We start from the raw sequence: 27,383 nt of genomic DNA, 5'->3' as shown, positions 1-27,383 counted from the left end.
AACAATATAGTAAAACATAAGATGCTCTGCTTCAATTTAGCCCAAATTATAGGCTGTAATTATTATTTCTTCCCTTTTTTTCTTTCCTTAGGCTTCAATCATGTCACTCCTGCCTTCTTGGATTTGCTTAAAAATAATGATGACTATAACCAAGTCCATACAGGCTTGCTATCTGAAGAAAAACAAGAAGAACTAAGCTTTGATAACTACACTTACTAACTTGCCCAAATTTCCCTGCTTATGCCTGTTCACTGCAAGACACCTGCCTAAATCTTTAGTTGTCATTTTAATAGTTACTAATATGACTAAATGTTGTTAGAATTGGGTGGAAAGCTGAATTTTCTTTTTAGGAGTCCCTGGCATATATTTGGGATACAGGTTCTTTTAAGGTTTACTATAAATGTTTATATCAAATGAATATGGAATTAATATTAACAAGAATAACATAATAGGGAGGGATACAGTTATAACAAATCACAGAATCACAGAGTCAGGTATAAAACTCAACGATTTCATCTGGAACAAAATGCCAGATAATGATCATTATTATATTTTCTCTGAGCCATACTTTAAAAAGTAATGGCCAGCTACTCTCTTTTAACACTGAGGAGTGGAGATTAATTGATTCATTGTACGGGAGGACATATTGGAATTTACATAGATGGCTATAAGGTTTTCTGAAAGTCTATTCCAGATTGTACATTGACATGGAACTATTCTTTCTCAAAGGTAGCTAGTGTGGCATAAAAATAATTTTATGAAATATGGAGTTGTTTCTGACACATGAAGCCCACTGAAATATGTTTTCCTCTAATGTATAATAGATTTTCTTTTCAGTTTAAATGTGTGTAAAAACTGAAAACCATATGGTATAATTTATTAAGATAAATGGGCCAAAATGTACTTTGAAACTGGCAACCATCTACAGTGCCACTGAAAACCTGACCTAGGAACGTGGCTTGTCTGAACCCCTAGCTGCTTTGTTTCTCCACTGCACCAGTAATGCCCACATATGTAAAAACAGGCCCTAGCTACCCCCACATATCATAGGATAGGTACTGATGTTATTAGTTTTAATAAAAGATATTGGTTGAAAGGTACTTTTTTAAAATATACTTTTTAATTTTATTCTTTTAAAGATACTTAGATTATAAAAATGTTATATAAAAAATATAGGGGACTCCCAAATGCTCCACTCCCTACCCCTCCCACAATTTCTCACATTAACAACATCCTTCATGAGTGTGGTACATTTGTTAAAATTGATGAACACATTTTGGAGAATTGCCACTAAATGTGGATTATAGTTACATTATAGTTTAAACTCTCTCCCACACAATTTTTAATGCTTGAATTTCAAACCATATTTACACTGGCCTAAAATAAATTAAAATAAATTGAGACTTACTTTTATCCTGCTACATAATTTTTTATGGGAAAATCACCAAGAAATAAGATTATGAAACATGTAACCTAAGTTATAGTTCCCAGGCTTTTGAGTTGGAAGGACTAGTAAATTTGCAAAAATAAAATAAAATTACATTTAAAAATTTGAAGATTTAAAGTGTTTGTAGCTTTTAATTTTGCAAGCTAACACATAAAACAGAAACGGGGAAAATTATTACCTGCTATCAACATCATGTAAAAGAAAAGACATTTTAGCACCCCAGAAGGAGGAAAAACAGTCTCAGAAAAAAGGAAAGTCCATTTAAATTGAATAAATTTGGCTTTATGAAAAACACATTGCCTCAGCAATTTCAAAAATTCTGAGTTATGGCTTTGAGTGCTTCAACTTGGCAAGTATCTCTTTGTATTTGACACTCAAGGATGAAGACAATGACATGAACATGTACTTTCTCAGGCATATGAAAAAAATTGTACCAAAAAAGAAACCAATATACTCCAAATCTTCAAAATATTATAGCATATTTTTTAGACTTTATATTGACATGTGCTGGATAAGGTTTGAAACTAAAAAAGAGTAGAGTAGGAAGATATTATTGACTTTGTATGTAGAATTAGCTAAGCTCACAAAATTGAAAGCTGGATTTTAATTTGTTTCTTTCCTCTTCCTTTCAATGAAACAGCATGAGGGGAACATGAGGTGAGAGAAATTATCCTACACACATAATGATATGTACTGTTCTGATTTGCTTTTGTGGCAATCCCACATGCATGTGGAATAAATAAATAAATGCTAAAGATGATGTCTTTGTTTCCACAAAAGTGGTCCTGACCTAAAGATACAAATTCTGAGTTCTCATTTGATATTTATTGCATCAAAGTTTAATAGACCTGAATATCTAGGGAGGGAACACTGATGCCGATACCAATACAAATGGTGCTGATTTTGTGTGGAAGAGTAGTGAAACAAGCTTAAGTAGTACTATAATTTCCTAGCTCTCTTGACACCAAAGATTACCTGAGATTTTGATGGTCCTGCATTCTGCTTCTTTGCTCTATTGTCTATCAATGTCAAAACAAATTCTCAAAGCTTTTCTAAAGAATATGTTGGAAACTAATTTAGTAAAAAGAAAGTTTTAAGGACTACTACTTGTTTAGATTAAAATTTATGTCACTCATTTCATGATGCAAGACATAAATATGGACAGAATTTATGCTTCCTTGTGAAATGTAATTCTTTCTATTGAGATTTATATGGGGAAATTTAGAAATAGAACATTGTGTTATTGCAATAACTAGCACGAACAGAAATATTAGATTGTCCAGTCTCCTGTAATATGCATCATTGAAAAGCAAGCAAAATGGTAATCCAAATGGTAATCCTAAAAGGATATAAGGAATTCTTGGTCTTCTGTGTGAAAGACGTTTCCAGACATACCATTCTGTGCATTTATTGAGTGCTGACCACATGCTAGTTATTCATCTGAATGCTGGGGAAACAATAGTGAACAAAGCAGACAAAAACCTTTGCCCCTAAAGAGCTTATATTGAGCTGGGAAGGAGGAGACAGAAAATAAAAGAAAAAAAAATGTATAAGTGCTATGGGGGGAAAAATGACCCAGGGTAAGAAGGAATATATGTTAAATGGGTGTGAGAGGATTGCAATTTTAAAGTATTCAAGGTAGGCCTTAGTGAGAAGTGATGTTTGAACAATCTTGAGGAGTGACCTTTTAGCTATCTGGGGGAAGAACATTTCAGGCAGAGAGACCAGGTAGTGCAAATAGCCCAAGAAGAAAGCATACCTGGCAACATGGAGTCCAGGATGGCTATACATATTGGAGTACATAAAAGGTGATATTCATTTCCTTAGGGAAATCTTTAGTTTATTGATGACTTTCTAGTATTAAGTAACCTTTACATTCTTGCTCATAATGCATTACTTTTATACACTACTGAGTTCAGTTTGCTAGTATTTTATTTGGAATTTTTACATCTATATGAAATTGGCCTACACTCTTTCTCGGATTTTCTTTGTCTGGTTTTGGTATGAAGTTTATAACTTCATTGAAAGAGTTGGGGAGTTCGGTCTATTTTCCTTTTTTTCTGGAAGATATTTTTAAAATTGGAAAAACCTGTTCCTGAAAAGTTTGGAAAACCATCTGATGCTAGTATTTATTTGAGGGAAGGTTTTTAACTACAAATACATTTCTTTTTTTTTTTTTTTTAAAGATTTATATATTTATTTATTTTTCTACCCGCCCTGGTTGTCTGTTTTCTGTGTCATTTGCTGTGTTGTCCTTCTTTGTCCGCTTCTGTTGTTGTCAGCGGCACAGGAATCTGTGTTTCTTATTGTTGCATCATCTTGTTGCGTCAGGTCTCCATGTGGGCGGCGTCATTCTTAGGCAGGCTGCACATTCTTTCACGCTGGGTGGCTCTCCTTATGGGGTGCACTCCTTGTGCGTGGGGCTCCCCTACATGGGGGACACCCCTGTGTGGCAGGGCACTCCTTGTGCACATCAGCACTGCATTTGGGCCAGCTGCACATGGGTCAAGGAGGCCCGGGGTTTGAACCGTGGACCTCCTATGTGGTAGACGGATGTCCTAACCACTGGGTCAAGTCCGTTTCCCTACAAATACATTTCTTTAATGGTAATAAGACTACCTAAGATTTCTACTTTTTCTTGAGCCCATTTTGGAAAAGATTTTAAATATTTGCCCATTATATTTTTTCAAATTTTAATAATAAGCATAAAGTAGCTCAAGGTGTTTTCTTATTTTATAAACCTCTGCTATATGTACTTAAATATTCCCTTTCCTAATATTGTTAATTTGTGTATTCTCCTTTCCTTTAACGTTTTTCCAGAATTTTGCCTATTTTATTCATTGTTGTTTTTTTTCCTTCAAAAAACCCAACTTTTAGTTTTGTTTATCCTCTTTTCCCTTTTATGTTCTTTTTTTTGGGGGGGGGGGGTTCTGTTAATTTTATTATTTCATAACCTAGACATAACTTATTAACTAATGTTAAATCTTTTTTCTGTTCTTACATGAGGCTCTAAATTTGTTTGAATTATTTCTTTGACTGCATGCCACAAACATTGCATCCCAATTACTGTATTCACTGCTAATATTTTTAAATGTACATTATGATTTATTTGACCTATGAATTATTTAGAAATGTGTTTTTAACGTGCAAACTTCAGGGTTTTTAAAGTGTATTTCTTAAAATTTTATTGTTAATATCACCACTAATAAGACAATTTTACATTATGTGTATCCTGATCTGCCACACCAAGACAACAAAAAACACATAACCTGAATCTAATCAAGATGTAATATCAGAAAAACCAAAATTAGGGATATTCTGAAAATAACCAGCCTTTATTTGTTAAAAGTTTCAAGTTAAAGAAACATGACAGTTAAATGCAACACATAATCCTGGGTTGGATCTTGGCTGAGAAAAAAAAATTGTTTCTGCTCTAAAGGACATTTATGAAATGATTGGTAAAATTTGAATAAGGTCTGTAGATAATAGTACTATATCAATGTTAGTTTTCTAATTTTGATCATTGTCCTCTGGTTACCTAAGATAAAATCCATGTTTTTTAGGAAATACACACTGGAATATTCGGGGGTAAGGGAGCTCTATATATGCAACTTAATCTCAAAAGGTTCAGAAAAAATTGTGTATCTACATATATAGAAAATGATAAAGCAATTGTGAGGAAATGTTAACATTTGGAGAATCTAGGTAAAGAGTATATGGCAATTCTTTGTAATATTAATACAAATTTTCTGTAAATCTAAAATTATTTCAAAATAAAAAGTAAAGTTATTGACTTCTGATTGCATTGGGGTCAAAGAACATTGTATGATATAGCTTGGGGCAAGTTATTAAACTTACTGCCTCAGTTTTGCTATTTGAAAAAATGGTAATAATAATAAATGATGGGAAGCGGATGTGGCTCAACTGATAGACCATCTACCTACCATATAGGAGGTCCAGGGTTGGAACCCAGGGCCTCCTGGCCTGTGTGGTCAGCTGGCCCGTGCGCAGTGCAGCCGTGCACAAGGAGTGCTGTGCCACGCAGGGGTGTACCCCACGTAGGGGAGCCCCACGTGCAAGGGGTGCGCCCTGCAAAGAGAGCCACTCCACGTGAAAAAAGCACAGCCCACCTAGTAGTGGCGCTGCATACACACACGGAGAGCTGACGCAGCAAGATGACACAACAAAAAAAGACAGATTCCTGGTGCCACCGAGAATACAAGCAGACACAGAAGAACACACAGTGAATGGACACGAGAGTAGAAAATTGGCGAGGGGGCGGGCAGCAAAGGGGAGAGAAATAAATAAATATTTTGAAAAAACGGCTCCAATGCTCCACCTCCTCCAGTATCTAAACCCTTGCCATATGACTTTGCAATAACTTCAGTTAAGAGGTAGAGCCTATTTTCACACTCCTCAAATTGACTGGCTTGTTTAGGTCAATAAGGGAAGTGAAAGTGTTGCAGAACCATTTCCAAGCCTAGGCCTCAAGAGGTCTTATGTATATTTGGTATCTCTCTCTCTCTCTCTCTCTCCCCCCCACCCCCACCCCGGAACAGACTCGTAGCAAAATGTGCTAGCTAATATTTGGTTATTTTTAAGCTGTCTCCCTCCCCTACTAGGCTAGACCTTCCATGAGGGCAGAAACCAGGTCTGTCCTTATTACTCCCTTGTCCCTAACCTCTAGCAAAGTGCTGGCTACAGTCAATACTCAATATCTCTTGATTAAATAAATAAATCATTGAATATGAGTGCACAGTGCAACAGATGAGAAACAACAGTAAGGCTCCGAAGGCATAAGTAACTTGTCTGATGTTACCCATCAAGAAGTTATGAGGCTGAGATTTGAACCATGGCTTGCCTGTCATCACAGTTAATATACTTGAAATAATGGAGTTCACATGGCTCTAAGATCACATGATGGTATGTGTGTGCTTATCATCATGGCAACCCCCCCCCAAAAAAAAAAACATGTTTGGAGGGTTTTTTTTTAGCATCCAACTGATGGCTGTATGGTGTTTTGTTTTGGCTCGAGGATTCAGTACCATTAAAGAGGAATCTGCTAAGCCATTTAGATAAAGCCATCAAAAACAATTTATGAACCCAGTCTGCTGGACTATGCTACTGACCCTGTGATTTCACCTTATATCACATTCACTTTCGAAGTCACTGAAAGAAACTAGCTTTGAGGTTCCAGGAAATGGCTCCGTTCACCACTCCAGGAATAGTCTTGTCTTTACTCATTTGGAAATGGGTTCTGCCATTATTTTAAGGGAATTGGCATGTTGGCATCATGTGGCATGATGCTTCAGTTTTTATCTTTGAAAAATGGGACTAACTACCTATCTTATAAAGTTATTCTGAAAAATCAGATGAGCGTGTGCGTGTAGTTATTAGAGCAGCACTTAGCACACAAGAATCTTAAAGAAACATTATTATTTGCTATTATCTAAGCAAGTAAGTCCCATGGGAGTGGATATGGCTCAAGTGGTTGAGCTCCTGCTTCCCACATGGGAGATCATAGGTTCGGTTCCCACTGCCTCCAAAAAAAAAAAAACAATTCAGGGGAGCTGATATGGCTTAGTGGTTGAGCACCAGCTTCCCACAAACGAGGTACTAGTTTCAAAAAAGAAAGCCTTGACATAACTCCCAATTCTTTGTTAAGTCTTTGCTGAAGTTTATAACCTCAAGTAGCACTCCTGCCCCCAAATTTGTCTGCTTTTCACAATTTAATATCCAAGTATACTGTTCTTTATACCTCACATAGTTTGCCCTATACCTCCTAAAGATTTAGATTCAGTCTCCTTGTCTCATATTACTTTTTATCTTCTGAAGCATCTACATTCATGCTGGGCATTGAACAGGAAGAGCTTCTGTCTGGAATCTGGGAGAACATCCTCTACTTATCACCATTGATTAAAGTTGGCTGGGATAAGAAAGTCTACATGCAAACATGTTACAGAATTGACAGGTTCCCTTCCCATCCTCCTTCCAGACTAGGAACTGCTAAACCTTTGCCAGTAAGATGTAGATTGGGAATTTCTTTCTAGATAAAGGCAGAACACCAAGGAAAACAAAATTTGGAAGAGTTCCTACCCCCAAGATTGAGATACCAACCTAGCTGGAAAAGATGTGGCCATGGCTCACTGGATGGCAGAGAAGTTTGCTAAGGTGCTGTGGCAAGGGAACTTGCAGGATGTCTGGGAAGTTGTCCATAGGGAGGCAACCCAGGGTGCTGGGGAAATTGCCCACAGGGAGGTACCAAACCCTGCTGGCCACCTTGCACTGGAGAGTCAACTGAGAGGAGCCCTTTCTTCCTCCAGCGTCTTTCCAAGACCCTCTACTAATGAAGTCTAATATTGGGACTGCTGGCAAGGAAGAAATAATGCAGTATCTCAGGCAGGGCAATAAAGGGTGAATTTAGAGCTGAGAGCTAATGGGTTAATAACGGGTACAGCCCTCTCCATAAGTACCTCAGTTTCCATATGCATTATATGCATTTGAACTTCTGTACAATACTACAACTGCATTTCAAGATAGAGCTATCTTTCATAAAAGTGAAGTTATATCCTTTCCCCCATCATGAGGGTTTAGCATTTATCCATTGCTGAATATGTTAATGGGTAATTCAATCACAATCCCACTGAATATTCTGTTACCTAAAAACTAAATTGCAAAAGTAACCTCCAACCAAAGTACACACAAAACAATAATGGGAGGGAAGCAGATGTGGCTCAAGCAATTGGGTGCCCACCTACCACATGGGAGGTCCCAGGTTTGGTTCCTGGTACCTCCTAAAGAAGACAAGCAAAACAGTGAGCTGGTGCAATGGGCTGGCACAGTGAGCTGACACAACAAGATGATGCCATGAGGAGACATAATGAAGAAAACAACGAGAGACAACAAGCAGGTAGCGGAGGTGGCTCAAGCAATTGGGTGCCTCCCTCCCACATGGGAGGTCCTGGGTTTGGTTCCTGGTGCCTCCTAAAAAAAAAGACAAGCAGACACAGCGAATACAAAGCAACAAGCTGAAGAGAAAAATAAATAAATCTTAAAAAAAAAAAAACCAATAATGGGAAAGAGAGAAGAAAATGGTTAGCATATACAAATAAGCACGTGTTTTTTGCAAGAATAGCCAGCAACAGTGGCTATGTACAACAGGGGAAACAGAGATATTGAGAGGTGAGGAATTTTCTTATTTGTTTATTATTGAAGTAATGAAAATGCTCTAATAATAATTGAAGTGTTGAATGCACAACTATGTGATTATACCAAATACCATTGATTGTACACTTTGGATGAATTGTATGCTTTATTAAGATGTATCAATAAAATTGATTTGTTTAAAAAATAAATACCAAAATAACTACATTTAAATTTTAAAAATTGGCAAATAAGTGCATGTAACAAGCAAAGAGAAAAATACACAAAGCTCCTACAGTCTTTGCTTCTGTTATTATGAGAATGTCATTTGTATCTATGGCTTCTTCTTTCACTACCAATTCCAAGTTTCCCTTGCTCTTAGCCCAAACCTCAGCACAGTCTGTGTCCTTCCTTCATTCTTTCCCAGATTTTCTCTTAACAGCTCTTCCAATCCTCTTCCTTCTAAGTCCCCAACTATCCAGCCAACCCATTAGAAAACTCCTCATCAATTAGTAAAGCTCTGTACTTCTTGCTATCTCACACAACAAAGTGGATGACCAAAGCTATTGCTTGGGGTTCTACCTACTGGGAAGATTTTCTTTCACCACTGTTTTTCAAGGTCACCTCTGAGTGGGGATACAGCTGTCCATTTTGGGGTGGTACCAGCAATATCATGCAATCCCATCTGTAAAATAGGCCATCTGTTACTCAGTCAACTGACTGTAAGGAACACACTGAGAGGCTATAGTCATGGACTGAGGTAGAGGAGGCAAGTCAATAGAAGTTAATGTCAAAGGAAGTCAGAGCCACCTGCTCATGAAACCTACTCATACCTTCTGGACCTGCCTAAGTTCAGTCTCTTAAAAACATTTCATTTGATGATAGATTGCTGCTGCATATGCCCAACATTACGGTGAGATGTGTCAGAAAACACCCAGTTCATGATGAGCTCAGATCACATGGTCACCTAATGTCCCATCATTAGGTACCTGGTCTCCACCAAGGCCTAGTAGCAAGCCAGAAGCTATTTATCAAGAGAAGAATAGTTTTCTGTAGAAGAGGTCATAGATTTGCTTCAAGATCCTGACCTGTGATTATCTTATTGGTGACTGACACCAACAGAGGTGCCAAACAGATCTCTATCTGTCACACACTGAGGATTATTGGATTTCCAAGTGCTAAGCCTGAAAGGATAGAGGAATTTGTACTGCATCCTGAATTTGCTGCAAAGCCTTCTCTTGATCTGGCCCATACTCAAAATTGACTCTATAGATGAGTCTAAGTAGCTCACTCATATTGGTGTACATTGCCCTCCAAATCCAAAATGGCCTACCAAGTACTGTGCATCTAACATAGTTTTGTGGTGATACAACTTGTCTTTTTCCTTAAAGGCATATCCCAACATGCTCCAGACTATTAAACTCTCAAAAACTTCATCCCGCTGTCTAGTTTCACATCTTTTTTTTCTTTTAAAGATTTATTTATTTATTTCTCCACTCCCCTACCCCCCTCCCACCCCAGTTGTCTGTTCTCTGTGTCTCTTTGCTGCGTCTTCTTTGTCCACTTCTGTTGTCAGTGGCATGGGAATCTGTGTCTCTTTTTGTTGCGTCATCTTGTTGTGTCAGCTCTCCATGTGGGCGGTGCCATTCTTAGGCAGGCTGCACTTTCTTTTGTGCTGGGCGGCTCTCCTTACAGGGCGCACTTCTTGCGCATGGGGCTCCCCTATGCAGGGGACACCCCTGCGTGGCACGGCACTCCTTGTGCACATCAGCACTGCACATGGGCCAGCTCCACACAGGTCCAGGAGGCCCAGGGTTTGAACCGCAGACCTCCCATGTGGTAGATGGACACCCTAACCACTGGGCCAAGTCTGCTTCCCAGTTTCACATTTTATTAAATCATCTAAAATACTTTCTACTTGGTACTCATCAAACTCAATCATTGTGATGTCATCAGTATAGTGGACTAGTATGATGTTTTATGGGATGTCAAGATGACCTTTTGTTGGGTATTGAATCATGTACCCCACAAAAGACACATTCAAGTCTTAATCCACATTCCTGTGGGTATAAATCCATTTGTAATGGTATCTTTGAATATGTTAACATGAGTCAGAATATAGACTCATTTGTGAATAGGATATTTGAAGATTCTTTTTAGGTGTGGCCAAACTAAATGAAGGTGGACCTTAATCCAGATGACTGTAGGTCTTAAGAGAGGAAATTCTGATGCAGTCAGAAAATCCAAAAGACATAGAAAGCCACAGGAGAGAAGGAAATAGTGATGTGAACCCCATCAGAACACTACCAACTCTGGGAGAAAGAATAGTCTTGCCGTCATCTTGACTTTAGACTTCTACTCTTCAAAACAATTAATGCTTGTTGCTTAAGTGAACCCATTGTGTGATATTTTTCATAGAAGCTCTGGAAAACTAAGAAACCTGTGAAATATAGAATGACATAGAGCAGGAAACTGATGTAGCCCCAAGGCAAGACTATGACAGTACACTGTTGAGACTATCAAGTAAAAGAAGAATGTGCCTAGTGTTCCTTGCAAATTGATATGGAGAAAATGACATTAACCAGGGTAATAGCATACCAAGTGCCAGGGGTTGTGTTTATTTGCTCCAGTAAAGATACTACATCTGGGACAGCAGCTGAAATTGAAGTCACCACCTAACAAATTTTGCAATAGTGCACAGTCATTCTCCAAGATCCGTCTGATTTCTGCAAATCAAACCAATGAATTAAAAGGGAATGTAGGGAAGCGGACTTGGCTCAATGGATAGGGTGTCTGCCTACCACATGGGAAGTCCATGGTTCAAACCCCGGGCCTCCTTGACCTGTGTGGAGCTGGCCCATGCGCGGTGCTGATGGCGTGCAAGAAGTGCCGTGCCACGCAGGGGTGTCCCCCGTGTAGGGGAGCCCCATGCACAAGGAGTGCACTGCGTAAGGAGAGCCGCCCAGTGCAAAAGAAAGTACAGCCTGCCCAGGAGTGGCGCTGCACACACAGAGAGTTGATGCAGCAAGATGACGCAACAAAAAGAAACACAGATTTCCATGCCGCTGACAAGAATAGAGGTGGACACGAACACACACGGTGAATCAACACAGAGAGCAGACAACTGGGAGGGGGGGGGAAGGGAGAGAAATAATTACAAAATAAATCTTAAGAAAAAAAAAAAAGGGAATGTAGGGGAGCAGATGTAGCACAAGTGGATGAGCACCTGCTTCCCATGTACGAGGTTCAAGGTTTGATCCCCAGTATCTCCTAAAAACAAAACAAACAAACAAATGAAAAAAACAACTCTCATTGGGAGTGGATGTAACTCAGGGGTTGAGTGCTTGCTTCCTATACACAAGGTCCTGGGTTCATTCCCCAGTACCTCCAAAAAAGGGGGAGGGAGCTGGAGGAATTTAATAGGTATCACCATCCCTGATTATTTCAACTTTGATGGTGGCCTTAATCTCTGCAATTCACCCAGGTATATGGTTTTGCTTCTGTATACCACCTTAGTAGGGAAGGAAAGTGTCAGTGGTTTCTACTTAGCCTTTCCTAGCTATGGGCCAGAAAGCCAATGTGGAGATTACGCCAGCTGCCAAGTATGTCTATTCTAATTACACATTCATAATTGTGAGAATAGCCACAGGGTCTGCTGTGAGTCAAAATTGAGCTAAGAGCTGGGAGGAGATGTGGCTCAAGCAGTTGAGCACCTGCCTCCCACAGGGAGGTCCTGGGTTTGGTTCCTGGTGCCTCCTGAAAAAACAAAAGCAAAACAAATGATAAAACCAACTCAGGGAAGTGATAAAACCAACTCAAGGAAGCTGATGTAGCTCAGTGATTGAGCACTGGCTTCTCACATACAAGATCCCAAGTTCAATCCCTGGCCCCAGGTTCCTCAAAAAATAAAAGAAATTGAGTGAAGATTCCATATATCACCTGATCACTATAAGCCCTCACTTTTCACTGGTGGGTCACAGTGGTGTTTTAGGTCCCCAGAAATTAGCTTCAGTTCAGAGCTACTGTCTAGTAATCTCCAAAAGATCTGGGTATTTTCTTTTCCCTAATGTACAATGATTCTAGTAAATGGCTGCATTTACTTGGATGAAGGCTCAGAGGAAAATTTACAGTACATACTAGTGGCAATTGTGCAGGATACTTCCTTAAGGAGATCCAGCATCCCTTTCAATTAAGGGGTCTGGGTCTAGATTTCACGTAGGCCTAGAAACTGGGTAAGAGGCCATGTCTTTCCACTGTAGGAACTGAAGTCTGGATGTTCTGTTTTTTGTTTTTTCTGATACATAGATCAAACAATTCTCTAGTAGACTGCCTATCTATTTTGTTCTTAGGGATACAATGTTCACTTAGCCACTCCCAAAGATACTTGCAGGCCAAGGTATTGTGAATACTGGCATGTCCTGCTGCTCTGTATGGGTGACATGCCCCTTTTGGATAACTGACTCCTCTTGGCCTCATCATTTCCACTAAAATTAGGGAACCATCTCAATGGTAGCATCCCCCATGGCCATAAATGGCCGACAAAAGGAGAACCAGAGCTCTTCAAGGATATAGACATTCCCTTCACTAAAGTATTTCTCAGTGCCCTAGGGAAAGACTGTCTTCTAGGCCTTCTTGCAAGTCAGAGTTGCTATGTGGGTGTATGCACGCAAGTCACATAAATCCAGTCCAACATTTCTACCACCCTAAGCTAGTGTGTTCCCTCCTCCACATAATACCAGGGAAGCTTTGACATCTCAATGGTATTAACTGTAGGCCACTATCGAGTTAAAGTTTCAGTCAGTCATGCCAGAGTTGCCTCCAATTGCATGAGTTAATACATTAAATTTGGAATCTCTAATAAATGCATCCATATAAACTAATTTGGCCTGATTTAGTATTATATACTGATTATTATATACTTAGTTGAAAACACTTAGAATCCATTCCCACACGTGTTCTCCAGGATTCTGCTCAATTACATTAGCAAAGCTTTGTAATTCTTTTGATGCAGAAGCTATTTTATCCTATGTCATAATATGTACCTGCCTCTCTGGAGCATTCTGAGATTTGACCCCAGTTATGGGTCTAGATGCAATGGGGCACAAGGAGGGCCAGTGGGTTGTGGTGGGTCTTAAAGAGAATGAGCCTTTCAAGTCATCTTCCCCGGGAAAGGGTTTTACAGGGTTTTCAAGCAAATGAAGACTAGACTCTTGGGACACAGGAGCGCAAGCTTTTTCCACTGCTAAGAGACACTCAGGGTGACAGTGGGATTCAAGAATGTCAGTTTCAACCAGATCCAAGCAGACATCCCCATTGCAAGTTTTGGGATCCTATTCTTTCACAATTGATGCCTTAACTTTCGTAAGAGAAACTTAGCAAGAATGTAAATTTGACTAACAGTAATTTAGCAACCTGTGTTTGATTTTTAGCAATGCCAAACTGATGGCAAGAAATAAATGATTTTAGGGCTATCATAGATATTCTCCTGTCCTCAGTCTGGAGAGTTGAGAGTTAAATGACCTGAGTGTCTTTTTTTCTTCGGCTCTAGTTCATTCAGAACATTCCCTCCCACACCAATGCCCCTGTAGTCATCATTACTGTCATAATGGTCAAGTGTAACAGCCATGTGGGGTTCCAAGGCACTTTATTAGTTGATGTCATCACAGTCAACCACAGGGGATAGCTTGTGATACCAATGCATGCTGTGAATTACTAGCACCTCATATGCCATAGGCAAGGAACTCAGCACTGCACTTAAATCCAAGGCACAACCCAACCAATCTAAAAATTCATATTTGCAAATCTATCTTCCTGAATTACCTCACTTCTGGTACAAATTCTCTATCAGGCAGGGTCCAATCAGGTGACAAAAACCACACAGTAATTTGAATAGGAAAAGATTAATATAATGAATTATTAACTAGAACAGGGAATACCTACTAAGAGAAAAAGAGAACTCTAAGGAAAATAGGAATATCAGATAGGAACAGTCACTACTTCTAGGCTGAGGCAGAGCATCTAAGGAAGAAACAAATACAGAAAAGCCTTTGCCCCCCAAGACTGGAGATCCAAAGCTCGTTGGATGTGTGGCCAAGGTCCATCAGAGGGTGGAAAAGTTTACTGAGGTGCTATACCAGAGGAATTTGCTAGAAGCTACCACAGGGCAACTGCAAGTCATTGCATGCTAGGATTTAGCTGATAGGAACCCAGTGGAACCAAGAAGAGCCCCTTTCTCTTCCAGTGTCCTTCCAGCACCCTCTTATGATGAAGCTTAGCATCGGGCCAGATGCCAAGGGAGAAATGTTCCAGTATTGTGCACAACACAATGAAGGGGAGGTTTTGAGGTGAAAGTCAATGGACTGATAATTGGCATACATACCTTGTTTTCATTCCTTCTCCCTTGTCTCCATACCACCTCACCCCAAACCCCCACCATAAAAACACAAATACTGCCAACAGAATGAGGAAACTCAGGATGCTAGGACATAATACGAATATCTTTCTAATACTATGTACTTACATGTATCTAGGATAATGATCCATTTCAGTTTGCCTAGGATTGTCCCAGCTATAACACTTAAAGTCGCATATCCCAGAATACCTGTCAGTTCAAGGCAAACTGGGACAATTCATCACCCTACATGTGCCCCGGAGGTTTTAAAACTTTGTATGCACCAGAATCACCTTGGATACTTGGTGAATATGCAGGTGATTGTTTTAAAATGCAGGGATTTCATATGCAAGCAGGCCAAGGACTGATTTTTAAGAAACTTTCTACTTGGAGGCTAAAGAGGTGTTAATGACTACTTAGGGGGATTCCTCAATCTAGACTTCTTTGTTCCTGTTCCAAAACCATAATCATTGAAAAGAAAGGGGAAAAAAAGCATCGTTTGGAAGATACAGCCAAAGTTCCTGAGCCAGAAGCAGACTCTGACAAATTACTAGTTCATTGGGTGGAAAAGATAATTATAGTCTGACCTTACCACTTATCTTTCAATTTTAGGGTAAACCTAAGTATAACACAGAACAACGGATAATGTGAAAATTAGATGTGATAGAAGCAACAATACAAGTACAGCGATTGGGTATACCAAGATTTCTGGAGATTAGCACTATTTTACACAAGGCTTATTTTAAAGATTTCCACAATGGCTATGCATTGGTGGATCTTAGAGAAGTAACTTGCACAAAATAGTTAATTCAGAGGTTATTTCAGTAATCAACAAAATATTATTTAGCAGTAAGGTACATACATGTTTTAACATGGCCACTTTAAAGATGTTTTTCAGAAACGCATAGATGGGGTGAAGCGAAGACACACTTCTCTTAACACTTTGAACATTTATTGAGCCTCTATTGCGTGCCAGGCTTTGTGCTAAATTCTTCACATACATTCTTTCATGTGATCCTCCCAACAGGAGCTATGCCCATTTTATAAAGAAGCTGAGTACCTGACCTAGATCATACACTTAGTAAAGGGTGGCGTCTGCTCTGAAACTTAGGTCCGTTCATTCAAGAAAATAAATTTGAGTGCCTACTATATACAGATCCTGTACTTAACACCGAGGGCAAGCGCCCTCTTGTAAGCGCTACGATTGAGGAACAGACATACTGCAGTGGGACCACAAAGGAGGCACATTTTAGGCTTTCGGGTAAAACTTTAAATCCTTCTGCTAATCTGGTATCCCAAACTATTCGCCCTACCGCCAGGCCCGCTGAGATTCAGTAGCCCTCTCCGCACGGTAAGAGATGCCGGCGCCTGGAAAACTCCAGTGTCGGGGAGTGCACTTCCCCGGGGACCTCGGTCTAGGCAACACATCTTCATCCTCAGTGGAGCCACATCCCGCCCCTCGCTCTGCCCCATAGCACTCGTAATCCTCTACTTTCCCCCTCGTATAAGAACCAACAGAGCTCGGCTTCCCGGGCTCGGGGGGATGCGCGGTTGCCCCGGTCCCAAGCATTGGCACCGGAAGCAGTGGCGGCGCGCGTGGCGTCGGGAGGAAGTGCGGGACGCTGCGGCCTGTGGTTGGGAGTTGCTGGAGTCCGTGCACTTCTCTCAAGGTTCCCCCGGCTGCCGGCGGTGGGGCTCTTCGGAGGCAGTGCAGGTTGCTCTCAGCCCGAGCAGGTTTGGACCTGAGCGTCGGGCCCCGCCGGCGGGTGCGGGCTTCCGGCTTCCGCCTGGGCGCCGGGGAACGAGTGTGGGAAACGTCTGGAGGTCCCTCCCGGGCGACCTCTAGGGCCTCATCCCGTGCCTTTTAGGAGAGTAAAAGGGTGTAAATTAGGGAGAGGAGCTAATTTATCGAGGACCAGTCTTTTTCACCTGCGTGGCTCGCGTAATCTGCACTTTACCAGTGAGGGAGGTATTGATTTTCCAGTTTATAGAAGAAGAAATGGAGGCTCAGAAAGGTGAAGTCTTTTGCCCCAGATCCTGCCGCTGGGAATTGACAGATCCGGATTGAAAGAGAATCCCTACCGGCGCCAGAGGCCTTGTACTTTGCACTGCTGCAGCATTCTCAAGTTTTATAGGCATAAAGAATCCGTGGGTGGAAGGTGGGGTTAATTAAAAAACAGTCTGTTTTCAACAGTTAGGTTCTGACACATGACAATTTGAGGGGCACATGCTACCTGCTTGTGAATGGAGCAAGTGGGTGCACAGTTTTTAGCTCCTCTAGGGACTAGATAGCTTTTAAGGCCTTAATTGAGAGAAAAGATCAAAAGGCATTTTGATATTTGATTCTGCCATTAAGTCTTTCAGGCAGATGATCATTCTCACCCTTTTATTAAATAAGAAGAATTACATACTTACCACCTGGGAGAATTTGTTAAAGGTATAGATTCCTGGGCTCAGCTCACCTCACCTGAATTAGAAGATCTGGAGGTGGGTGGGGTCTGGAAATCTAGGCTGAGCAAGCTATAAATTGACTTTTCTAAGTTTAAGGACGTTAGGTGTAAAGCTTTTTTAGATAGACCGATTTTTAAAATGTATCATAGATTCAGAATATGTACCCTAACCCTCCTTTGTTTGTTTTGTAGTTCTATAGTTCATTTTGTGCTTCTATATTTACTGCGGGCTAAGCTTTTATTGGCAAAAAATTGTCAAATTAGAGTTACTAACCATTACGAGGTGGATTTTTCAGGTAGCTGAAGACTGGAACTTAGTAAGATTTACATGTTAATCTATGTACCACTGATTTATTGAGTGACTTTGGATAAGTCACTGAACTTCCCCATACGAACCAGTACATCATGGTTTCCAGTCGTGCTTGTTGTAAGGACAGATGCTTATCTCCTATCCTAAATCAGAATTTCTGGAAGTTTGATGTTAGCAGGCAGCTGACAATAGAATTTGGAAATACACTTGGAAACTGAGTCAGCCTATTTCTCAGTGTACCGGTAGGTGAAAATTGGAGTATTATAGCTTCCTTATGTCCTGCTCTTGGGGACTAATGCAAGTATCATGGTTCATGATAAGTCCTAATTTTAGAGTTTCTTAACATGCACTCTCTTGTAAAAGAAAGGAATTACGTGGTACCTTTCCTTTGCAAAAGATAAATCATTAGCCTCAAATGACTAGTAGGTGCCTTGATTGAGATTTTGTGAGGTCAAAAGTTGATTATATATAAAAGCTCTGATTGGTAATGAGTCATCTCTTTTGCCTGTAAGTATTACAGTTACCCCTTAGGAGTCTTAGCTCTCACAACCCTAACTAACAGCATGTTTTGTTTTGTTTTAAACAGATAGCACTGTGTGGTTTGAATCAGGAATGAAATCTCCTGGAAGCTAAGAGCAGAAACTTTTTGGTCAACATGGAGAACAAAAGACAGCGAGCCCGAGTGCAGGGAGCCTGGGCTGGCCCTGTTAAGAGCCAGGCCACTGCTCAGCCAGGTGAGAACCTGTGGGGATCTCTTGCATGTGTGTCTTAGTTTACCAGAACTGCTATCTCAGATACTGTGCAATGGGTTGGTATAAACTGTGGGGAATTACTGTCTCACGGTTTTGGAGGCTAGAAGGTTTGTTTTCTCTTGGGGTCACTAGCTTCTGCTGCTGGTTTGCCATAATCCTTGGAGTTCCATGGCTTGCATCTGTCTATGTCACATGGAGATGTCCTTTCTTTTCTGGGTATTTCCTGACTTTCTGCTTCTGGCTCCTCCCTCGGCTTTTTCTTTATAAGGCCTCCAGTAACTTGGATCCCAGTCTGCCTTTTTTCTTTTTTAAAGAATTATTTATTTATTTCTCTCCCCTCCCCTGCCCCCACCCCAGTTGTCTGTTCTCTCTGTTTGCTGCATCTTGTTTTCTTTGTTCATTTCTGTTGTTGTCAGCGGCACGGGAATCTGTGTCTCTTTTTGTTGCATCATCTTGTTGTGTCAGCTCTCCGTTTGGGTGGAGCCATTTTTAGGCAGGCTGCACTGTCTTTCACGCTGGGCGGCTCTCCTTATGGGAAGCACTCCTTGCGCGTGGGGCTCCCCTATGCGGGGGACACCCCTGCGTGGCATGGCACTCCTCATGTGCATCAGCACTGCACATGGGCCAGCTCCACACGGGTCAAGGAGGCCCGGGGTTTGAACCGCGGACCTCCCATGTGGTAGATGGACGCCCTAACCACTGGGCCAAGTCCCTTTCCCTCCAGTCCACCTTGATTCAGTTTGCCACACCTTAACTAATAATAACATCTTCAAAAGGTCCTATTTACAATGGGTTCACACCCACATGAATGTGGATTAAAAAGAAGAATATGTGTTTTGGGGGGTACATATTTCAGCCTACCACAGTGTATGTGTTTATGGATGTGAACAACCATTCTCTTCTTTATATCCTTTTGGTTTATGACATTCAACCATATCCTTTTGGTTTATGACATTCAACCATTTCCCTTGGCATTAAGGAATTGTTTAAAATGTGGCTGGCATTTTGTCTGTTTTTTCTGATGATGAGCTAAGGATGGAACTTTGGTATTCCTCATTTTTAATCACTACCCTCAAACTTTCAGTGTGTGCATTGAGGTCTTCTATTGACTTGACTTGTTAATTTCCAGAAGGCATAGAGGTCATTGCCAAGTGGATTTTATTGGCCCTAGCTTAATAGAAGGTGATGAGAACAGACTTTCCCCTGTTTCAGCTACCTCTGTTAAGAACCATCTCCACCAGATGCCTGGCCAGACCTGGAGGAACAAGGACCATCATCTGTCTGACAGACAGTTTGTGTTCAGAGAACCCCAGCAGGTAAATTCTTGTTTATCCTTTAACAGTAACAAAGATTTGCTTATAAAAGATACATTCACAGAATAGACACCCCCAAAGTCTATAGTGATTGAATGACTAACTTCATTAATAAATAGGAGAGTAAAAGGTCTGTTATAATGATGAAGTGGTTGTAATATCAGTTCCTTCATATGTCTGAGGATTCTTTGTTGTTTGCCTGCAATCTGTAGTCATATATTATTCCCAATTTTTAGGCAAGGAGGCTATCCCATGACCAGAGGCTAGAGGCTAGACCACAGTAAGAGTTTTCATTGGTTATCCAAAGCCAACAGTCCTAAAACCAAGCCCTTTTCAGTGCTGGTGCAACAAATATCTTCAGAAATGGATTAAAATTTCAGTTATTACAGCAAGAATGACTGGTTTTTAGTTCTCTTCCCCATGGGGAAAATGAAAAAACACTGAAGAGTCACTGTGTCTAATAACGTGGAAAAAAAGACCTAAAAATCAGTTATCTTGCTGTAATAATGATCACATAATAATGATCAATCTCCCTAATTTATTTATCTATTTATTTATTTAATTTTTATTAGAGCAATTGTAGGTTTGCAGAAAAATCATCTAGATAGTACAGAGTTCCCATGTAGCCTCCCTCATAAATTTTCCCTCTTACTAACATTTTGTATTATTAGTGTGGTACCTTGTTATAATTGTTGAAACAATATTATTATAATTATATTATTAACTATAGTCCATAGTTTACATTACAATTTATTTACTCTTTGTGTTCTATAGTCCTGGGGGACTTAAAAAAAATTTTTTTTTTTATTTTAGTAACGTGTATACAACCTAGAATTTCCCATCTTACCCACTTCCAGTTATATAATTCATTGCTGTTAATTGCATTCAGAGTGTTGTATCACCATCATACCACCCTACCCAAACAGAAACTCGATACCAATTAAGCATTAACTCCCCATTTCCACTCCACCTAGCTCCTGGTAACCTGTATACTAGTTTCTGACTATAAATTTGCATATTCTGATTATTTCATAGAAGTGAGCTCATGCAGTAAAATTTGTCCTTTGGTATCTGGCTTATTTCACTCAGCAAGATGCCTTCAATGTTCATCCATATTACAGCATATATCAGAACTTTATTCCTTTTTATGACTGCATAATATTCCATTGAATAACTATACCACATATTACTTACCTATTCTTCTTTTAATGGACACTTGGGCTGCTTCCAGCCTTTGGCAATTGTGAATAATTGGACATGGTGTGCAAATATCTGTTTGCATCCCTGCTTTCAATTGCTTTGGGTTATATACCTAAAAGTGGGATTGCTGGGTTATATGGTAACTCTATCCTTAACTTTCTGAGGAACTGCTACACTGTTTTCCATAGTGGTTATACCATGTTACCTTCCCACCAACATGCATGAGGCTTCCTATTTCTTTACAAATTTTCCAATGGGTAATATTTGCCTTTTTGAAAAAATAGTAGCCATTCTAGTGGGTATGAAATGGTGTTTCATTGTAGTTTTGATTTGCATTTCCCTGATGGCTAATGATGTTGAATATCTTTTCATGTGCTTATTGGCCATTTGTATAGCATCTTTGGATAAATGGCTATTCAGGTCTTTTGCCCATTTTTAAACTGGGTTGTTTGTCTTTATAAATTCTGGATATTGAGTTCTTATCAGATATGTGATTTCCAAATATTTTTTCTACTCTGTAGGTTGTATTGTTACTTTCTTAATATAGCATCCTTTGATGCGCTAAAGTTTTTAATTTTGATGAAGTTCCATTTATATGTTTTTTTCTTGTGTTGCTCATGCTTTTGGTGTAAAGTTTAGGAAGCCATTGCCTCACATAAGGTGCTAGACCTGTTTCCCTATATGTTCTTCTAGGAGTTCTATAGTTTTTGGTTCTTATTTTCAGGACTTTGATTCATTTTGAATTAATTTTTGGATATGGTGTGAGGTAGGGGTCCCTCCTTCTCACGTTCATCCTTTTGTATATTGGCATCTAGTTTTCCCAGCACCATTTGTTGAAGGGACTTTTTTTCCCCGTTGAATGGACTTGGCCCCCTCAAAACTAATTGGCTATTAGATGTGAGGGTTTATTTTTGAACTCTCAGTTTGATTCCATTAGTATATATATCTGTCTTTATTCCATTACCACACTCTTTGATCACTGTAGTTTTGTAATATGCTTTTAAAATTGGAAAGCATGAGTCTTCCAACCTTGTTCTTTTTCTTCATGATGGTTTTGGCTCTTCAGGGCCCCTTACCCTTCCCTGTGAATTTGATGATTGGCTTTTCCATTTCTACAAAGAAGGGTCTTGGAATTTTGATTAGGATTTCATTGAATCTGTAAATCATTTTGGGTAGAATTGACATCTTAACAATATTTAGTCTTCCAATCTGTGGGCACAGAATGTCTTTCCATTTATTTAGGTCTTCTTGAATTTCTTTCAGTAGTGTTTTGTAGTTTTCCATGTGCAAGGCCTTTACGTCTTTGGTTAAATTTATTACTAGATATTGATTCTTTTAGTTGCTATTGTAAAAGAAATTGTTTCCTTGATTTTTTCTTCAGGTTATTCATTACTAGTGTATAGAAACAACACTGATTTTTATGTGTTGATCTTGTACCCCATCACTTTGCTGAATTTATTAGCCCTAATAGCTTTATTGTGGACTTTTCAAATTTTCCTATATATAGGATCACGTCCTCTTCATATACGGAAAGTTTTACATCTTCATTTCTAATCTGGATGCCTTTTATTTCTTCCTCTTGGCTAGAACTTCCACTACAATGTTGAATAACAGTGCTGTCAATGGGTGTCTTTGTCTTGTTCCTGATCTTAGGGGGAAAGCTCTCAGTCTTTCACCATTAGGTATGATGTTATCTGTGGATTTTTTCTTGTATACCCTTTATCATGTTATCATTGTTCCTTCTATTCCTAGTTTTATTTTCGTGTTTTTATCAAGAAGGGTGCTGCGTTTTGTCCAATGGCTTTTCTGCATTATGTGGATTTTTTTCCTTTGTTCTATTAATATAGCATATTACATTAGTTGATTTTCTTAAGTTGAACCACCCTTCCATTCCTGGGATAAATCCTACTCGGTATGGTGTTTAATTCTTTCAATATGCTGTTAGATCCAGTTTGTTAGTATTTTGTTGAGTATTTTTGCATCTGTATTCATGAGGGATGTTAGTTTTCTTAGTTTCTTTTTCTTGTGTTATCCTTACCTGGCTTTGGTATTTAGATGATGCTGGCCTCATAGAATGAGTTAAGTAGTGTTCCCTCCTGTATTAGTCATCCAAAGTGATGCTGATGCAAAATACCAGAAATCAGCTGGTTTTTATAAAGGGTATTTATTTGGGGTAGAAGCTTACAGTTACCAGGTCATAAAGCATAAATTATTTCCCTCACCAAAGCCTTTTGCCATGTGTTGGAGCAAGATGGTTGCTGCTGTTTGCCAGTGTTCAGGCTTCCTGGGTTTCTCGCTTCCTGGGGCTTGCTTGTCTCCGGGCTCAAGGTTCTCTCTTCCCAGGGCTTGCTTCTCTTTCCTCACAACAAAACTCCTCTGTGTGCTTACTTCCCGGGGCTTCAGCCCAAGACTCCAGTATCAAAACTCCAGCAGCAGGGAAGTGGACATGGCTCAACTAGAGCATCCACCTACCATATGGAGGATCCAGGGTTCAATACCCAAGGCCTCCTGACCTGTGTGGTAAGCTGGCTCACGCGCAGTGCTGCTGCATGCAAGGAATGCTGTGCCACACAGGGGTATCCCCTGTGTAGGGGAGCCCCATGCGTAAGGAGTGTACCCTCAGGGAGAGCTGCCCCGTGTGGAAAAAAGCACAGCCCACCCTGGAATGGTGCCGCACACGCAGAGCTAGCACAGCAAGATGATGCAACAACAACAACAAAAAAAGAGATGCAGTTTCCTGGTGCCACCTGATAATGCAAGGGAATGCAAGAGAACACAAAGTGAATGGACACAGAGAGCAAACAATGGGGGGCGGGAAGGGGAGAGAAATAAATAAAAAATGAACAACAACAACAAAAAAACTCCAACCGCAAAAACTCCAACATCTGTCCTTTGCCTTTACCCACCCACCAAGGGGTAGGGACTCAACACCTCCTGACATGGCCCATCCAAAGCCCCTATCACAATTCAATCACATCCAGGTGTAGACCTGTCTACAAACACAATCCAACATCTATTTCTGGAATTCATGAACCATATCAAATTGTCATACCTCTTCTTCAATTTTTTGGAAGAATTTAAGCAGGTTGGATGTTAATTCTTCTTTGAATAGTTGGTAAAATTTACCAATGAAGCCATCTTGTCTTAGATTTTTCTTTTTTGGAGGTTTTTGACTACTGATTCAATCTCTATTTGTTGATCTGTTGCGATCTTCTGTTTCTTCTTGAGTCAGTGTAGGTAGTTTGTGTATTTTTAGGAATTTGTCCATTTCATCTAGGTTATCTAATTTGTTGGCATAAAGTTGTTTATAGTATCCTTTTATAATCCTTTTTCTTTTTTTAAAGATTTATTTATTTAATCCCCCCCCCCCCAATTGTCTGTTCTCGGTGTCTATTTGCTGCGTCTTGTTTCTTTGTCTGCTTCTGTTGTCGGCAGCTGCACGGGAAGTGTGGGCGGCGCCATTCCTGGGCAGGCTGCACTTTCTTTTCTGCTGGGCGGCTCTCCTTATGGGCGCACTCCTTGCGCGTGGGGTTCCCCTACGCGGGGGACACCCCTGCATGGCACGGCACTCCTGGCACGCATCAGCACTGCACATGGGCCACCTCCACATGGGTCAAGGAGGTCTGGGGTTTGAACTGCGGACCTCGCATGTGGTAGACAGACGCCCTAACCACTGGGCTAAGTCCGTTTCCCTATAATCCTTTTTATTTCTGTGGGTTTGATAGTCCTTCCCCCCTAATTTTATTGTATATCTTTGGAAAAAAAATTCCCTATAAAGGTTTTTCCAGAGCCTCTTGTTGCTAGGAATATTGATTAATTCTTTTAATTTTTTTAAAGTTTATTTTATTTCTGTATTTCTCCCCCCACCCCTTTGTTGTTTGTGCTCTCTGTCTGCTTGTTGTGTGTTTGTTTTGTCTTTTTTTTTTTTTTTTTAGAAGGCCCTGAGAACTGAATCTGGGACCTCCAATGTGGTAGAAGGTTACCTAACTATTTAAGCCACATCTGCTTCCTTGATTAATTCTAATTCTATCATCTTTTACTGCCCACAAACAAGTGTAAAATAGTTAAAAGAAGAGTAGAAATAAGGGTCTTGGAAGGGTAGTGAAAGCCGATATAAAAAAGATTGTTTTAAACCTGATTTGTTTTGACCAAAAAGGGGAGAATATGGTGATCTCATCCTGTAAGTATATCTCCCTGGGTATTAGGTATCATTCAGAAATAAGATCTGTCTGTTCCCTTGCAGGTCACACGAAGAACCCCGGAACCACGCATGATCGAGTAAGTAATTTGCCGCTTTCTCCTAATAATTGCCCACAGTAAAACAGAGAGCCCAGGATCTTTCCCTGACCCTGGTTTTTCTATCTGGGAGAGATAATGGCCTAATAAGTGCCTGAACTTTTGTCTGTGATATTCCTATCTCAGATATCTTTAAACTTGTCTTTGAAAAACCTTTTTAAATTTGATAATTGTGTGGGAAATGTAATAAAAATCTCTGTATATTGAACTTCAACTCTGGTGTAGTTTTTCTGATCATATTTCACTTATCTCTGCAGGCAGTGAGCTAAAATATCTCCTAGAGAAAGACAGGGGGGACTTTTTCTTGAGTCTTTGAAGCCTTCTCTCTGAGAAGCCACTAAGTACCATTTTACTAGCAATGCTTATGAAAGCTATTAGGAATCTAGGTGACCTTATAGTCCATTTATTAAAACCACATAACTGTTTCAGAGCAATTAAAATGATAATAAACATTCTTCTTATATTGATCTGTGTCTAAAATGTTCTTATCCAAGACTGCTGAGAGATACTTTGACTTCTCTTTCCCTGTTTCTCACTTTCTGTCTGAGGTAGATAAATTATCAATAAAAAGCACTCTTTTATTTGAACAAATTATCATTGTTTGTATGTTATTGTCCAAGAGCAGTCTGTTTTGCTTTTTAGTTGTTTGCAGGTTGTCTTGTATATCTTAGAAGAATTTGAAATTAAAACAAATGTCAACATCCTTTCAAAGAGCATATCTAATCTTCACCCTGCTGCCACTAGTTAGCTATGTCACTAGTCCTTAGATGAGTTATTACCATCTCTCTGGACTTTAATTTCCTTGTCTGAACAATTAAGGTTTTTTATTTTTTTGTTTTCTCAAGATCCTCAGTGCAAACTGACATTTTATTTTATTAACACTTTTTAAAATTAAAGTTAATAGATCACAAAGAACGTTACATTAGAAAACATAAGAGGTTCCCATATAACCCACTCCCCACCCCACGACCCCCATCATTTTTGTAAATTGTATTTTTTTAAAGATATATACATCTCAAAAAATGTTACATTAAAAAATATAAGACGTTCCCGTATACCTCCCATCTCCCCACCTCACTCCTCCTACACCAACAACTCCCCCCATTATTGTGGCACACTCATATTTTGGAGCACTGCTGCACCACATGGATAATAATCCACCCTGTAGTTCACACTCTCCCCCAGTACAAACAGTGGGTTATGGCAGGAAATGTAAAATCCAGCATCTGACCCTGCAATATCATTTAGGACAACTCAAAGTCCCAAATATGCCCCCACATCACATCTCTTCTTCCCTCTCCCTGCCCTCAGCAACTACTGTGGCTACTTTTTCCACCTCAGTGCTACAATTACTTCTATTACTAGTCACAATATTTTTATAGTAGAAGTAAGTCCACTCTAATCCATATTTTATTCCTCCATTCTGTGGACCCTGGGATGGTGATATCCACACCACCTCTATATCAAGAGGGGCCTTAGATTCCACATGGGTGATGGATGCAATTCTTCTGCTTGCAGTTGTAGGCACTCTTGATTCCCTGGTGTGGTTGTTGACTATCTTCACCTCTCTGGTAGCTGACCTGGGTAAGTCTAATGAACCAGAGAGTAGGAGTTACAACTCTGCTGAGGCTCAGGGCCCAGCTGGTACATGGGCAGTCCAGAGATTCAAGTCCCCTTAGTATATACCATCCTTAGCGCCAACCACAGGTTCAGTAAAAGTGACAGAAGAGACATGTATAGATAGGTCACATCTGAGTCTAGCTCCATCACTCTCAGGAGCACAAATTCCAAAGTAGGGCCCTCTGACATGGCATAGAACTCCAAGTCCATCTGCCATGACTGTATACCCTGTGGGTCTCCATAGCCTTCAGGAGAACCAGTACCTAGGGTTGTATCTACTTTGGCTTTTTCTGGGGTCCTGCTTGCAATTAAGGTTTTAAAACTACGTAATCACTTAAGGCCCAGTCTGGCTCTAATAGTCTCTGATTGTTTTACTAATATCAGTGTAGTATTACCTTCATTGGAGATAAAGGGAATAAACAAAACTATAAAACTTATTAAAAGGTACAGATTGAACATTC

General features: G+C 40.0%; 2 protein-coding genes across 18 annotated transcripts in view; both read left to right on the top strand.

Moving 5' to 3' along the window:
- Window positions 1-2,207, top strand: part of HSD17B12 (hydroxysteroid 17-beta dehydrogenase 12) — a 266,735-nt gene extending 264,528 nt beyond the window's left edge. For all 8 annotated transcript variants that reach the window (XM_071218088.1, XM_071218087.1, XM_058305500.2 and 5 more), the window contains one exon: window positions 92-2,207. In XM_071218088.1, coding sequence (XP_071074189.1) covers window positions 92-196 — 105 coding nt within the window. In that variant the 3' untranslated portion in view covers window positions 197-2,207. The remainder of the gene's footprint in view (window positions 1-91) is intronic.
- Window positions 2,208-16,581: 14,374 nt separating this feature from the next.
- ALKBH3 (alkB homolog 3, alpha-ketoglutarate dependent dioxygenase) overlaps window positions 16,582-27,383 on the top strand; it is a 55,263-nt gene continuing 44,461 nt past the window's right edge. For 2 of the 10 annotated variants that reach the window (XM_058305496.2, XM_004467288.5), the window contains exons 1-4: window positions 16,584-16,715; window positions 18,328-18,475; window positions 19,706-19,809; window positions 25,250-25,284. In XM_058305496.2, coding sequence (XP_058161479.1) covers window positions 18,397-18,475; window positions 19,706-19,809; window positions 25,250-25,284 — 218 coding nt within the window. In that variant the 5' untranslated portion in view covers window positions 16,584-16,715; window positions 18,328-18,396. Of the gene's footprint in view, window positions 17,984-18,327; window positions 18,476-19,705; window positions 19,810-25,249; window positions 25,285-27,383 lie in introns of all 10 variants that reach the window. The other 8 variants (XR_011649914.1, XM_004467284.5, XM_004467285.5 and 5 more) reach the window with 8 other exon arrangements.

This window comes from Dasypus novemcinctus, chromosome 10 (assembly GCF_030445035.2).
Source record: "Dasypus novemcinctus isolate mDasNov1 chromosome 10, mDasNov1.1.hap2, whole genome shotgun sequence".
NCBI classification, from domain to species: Eukaryota; Metazoa; Chordata; class Mammalia; order Cingulata; family Dasypodidae; genus Dasypus; species Dasypus novemcinctus.
Note: the sequence above shows the minus strand (reverse complement) of the source record. Positions and strands in the feature narration are given on the sequence as shown.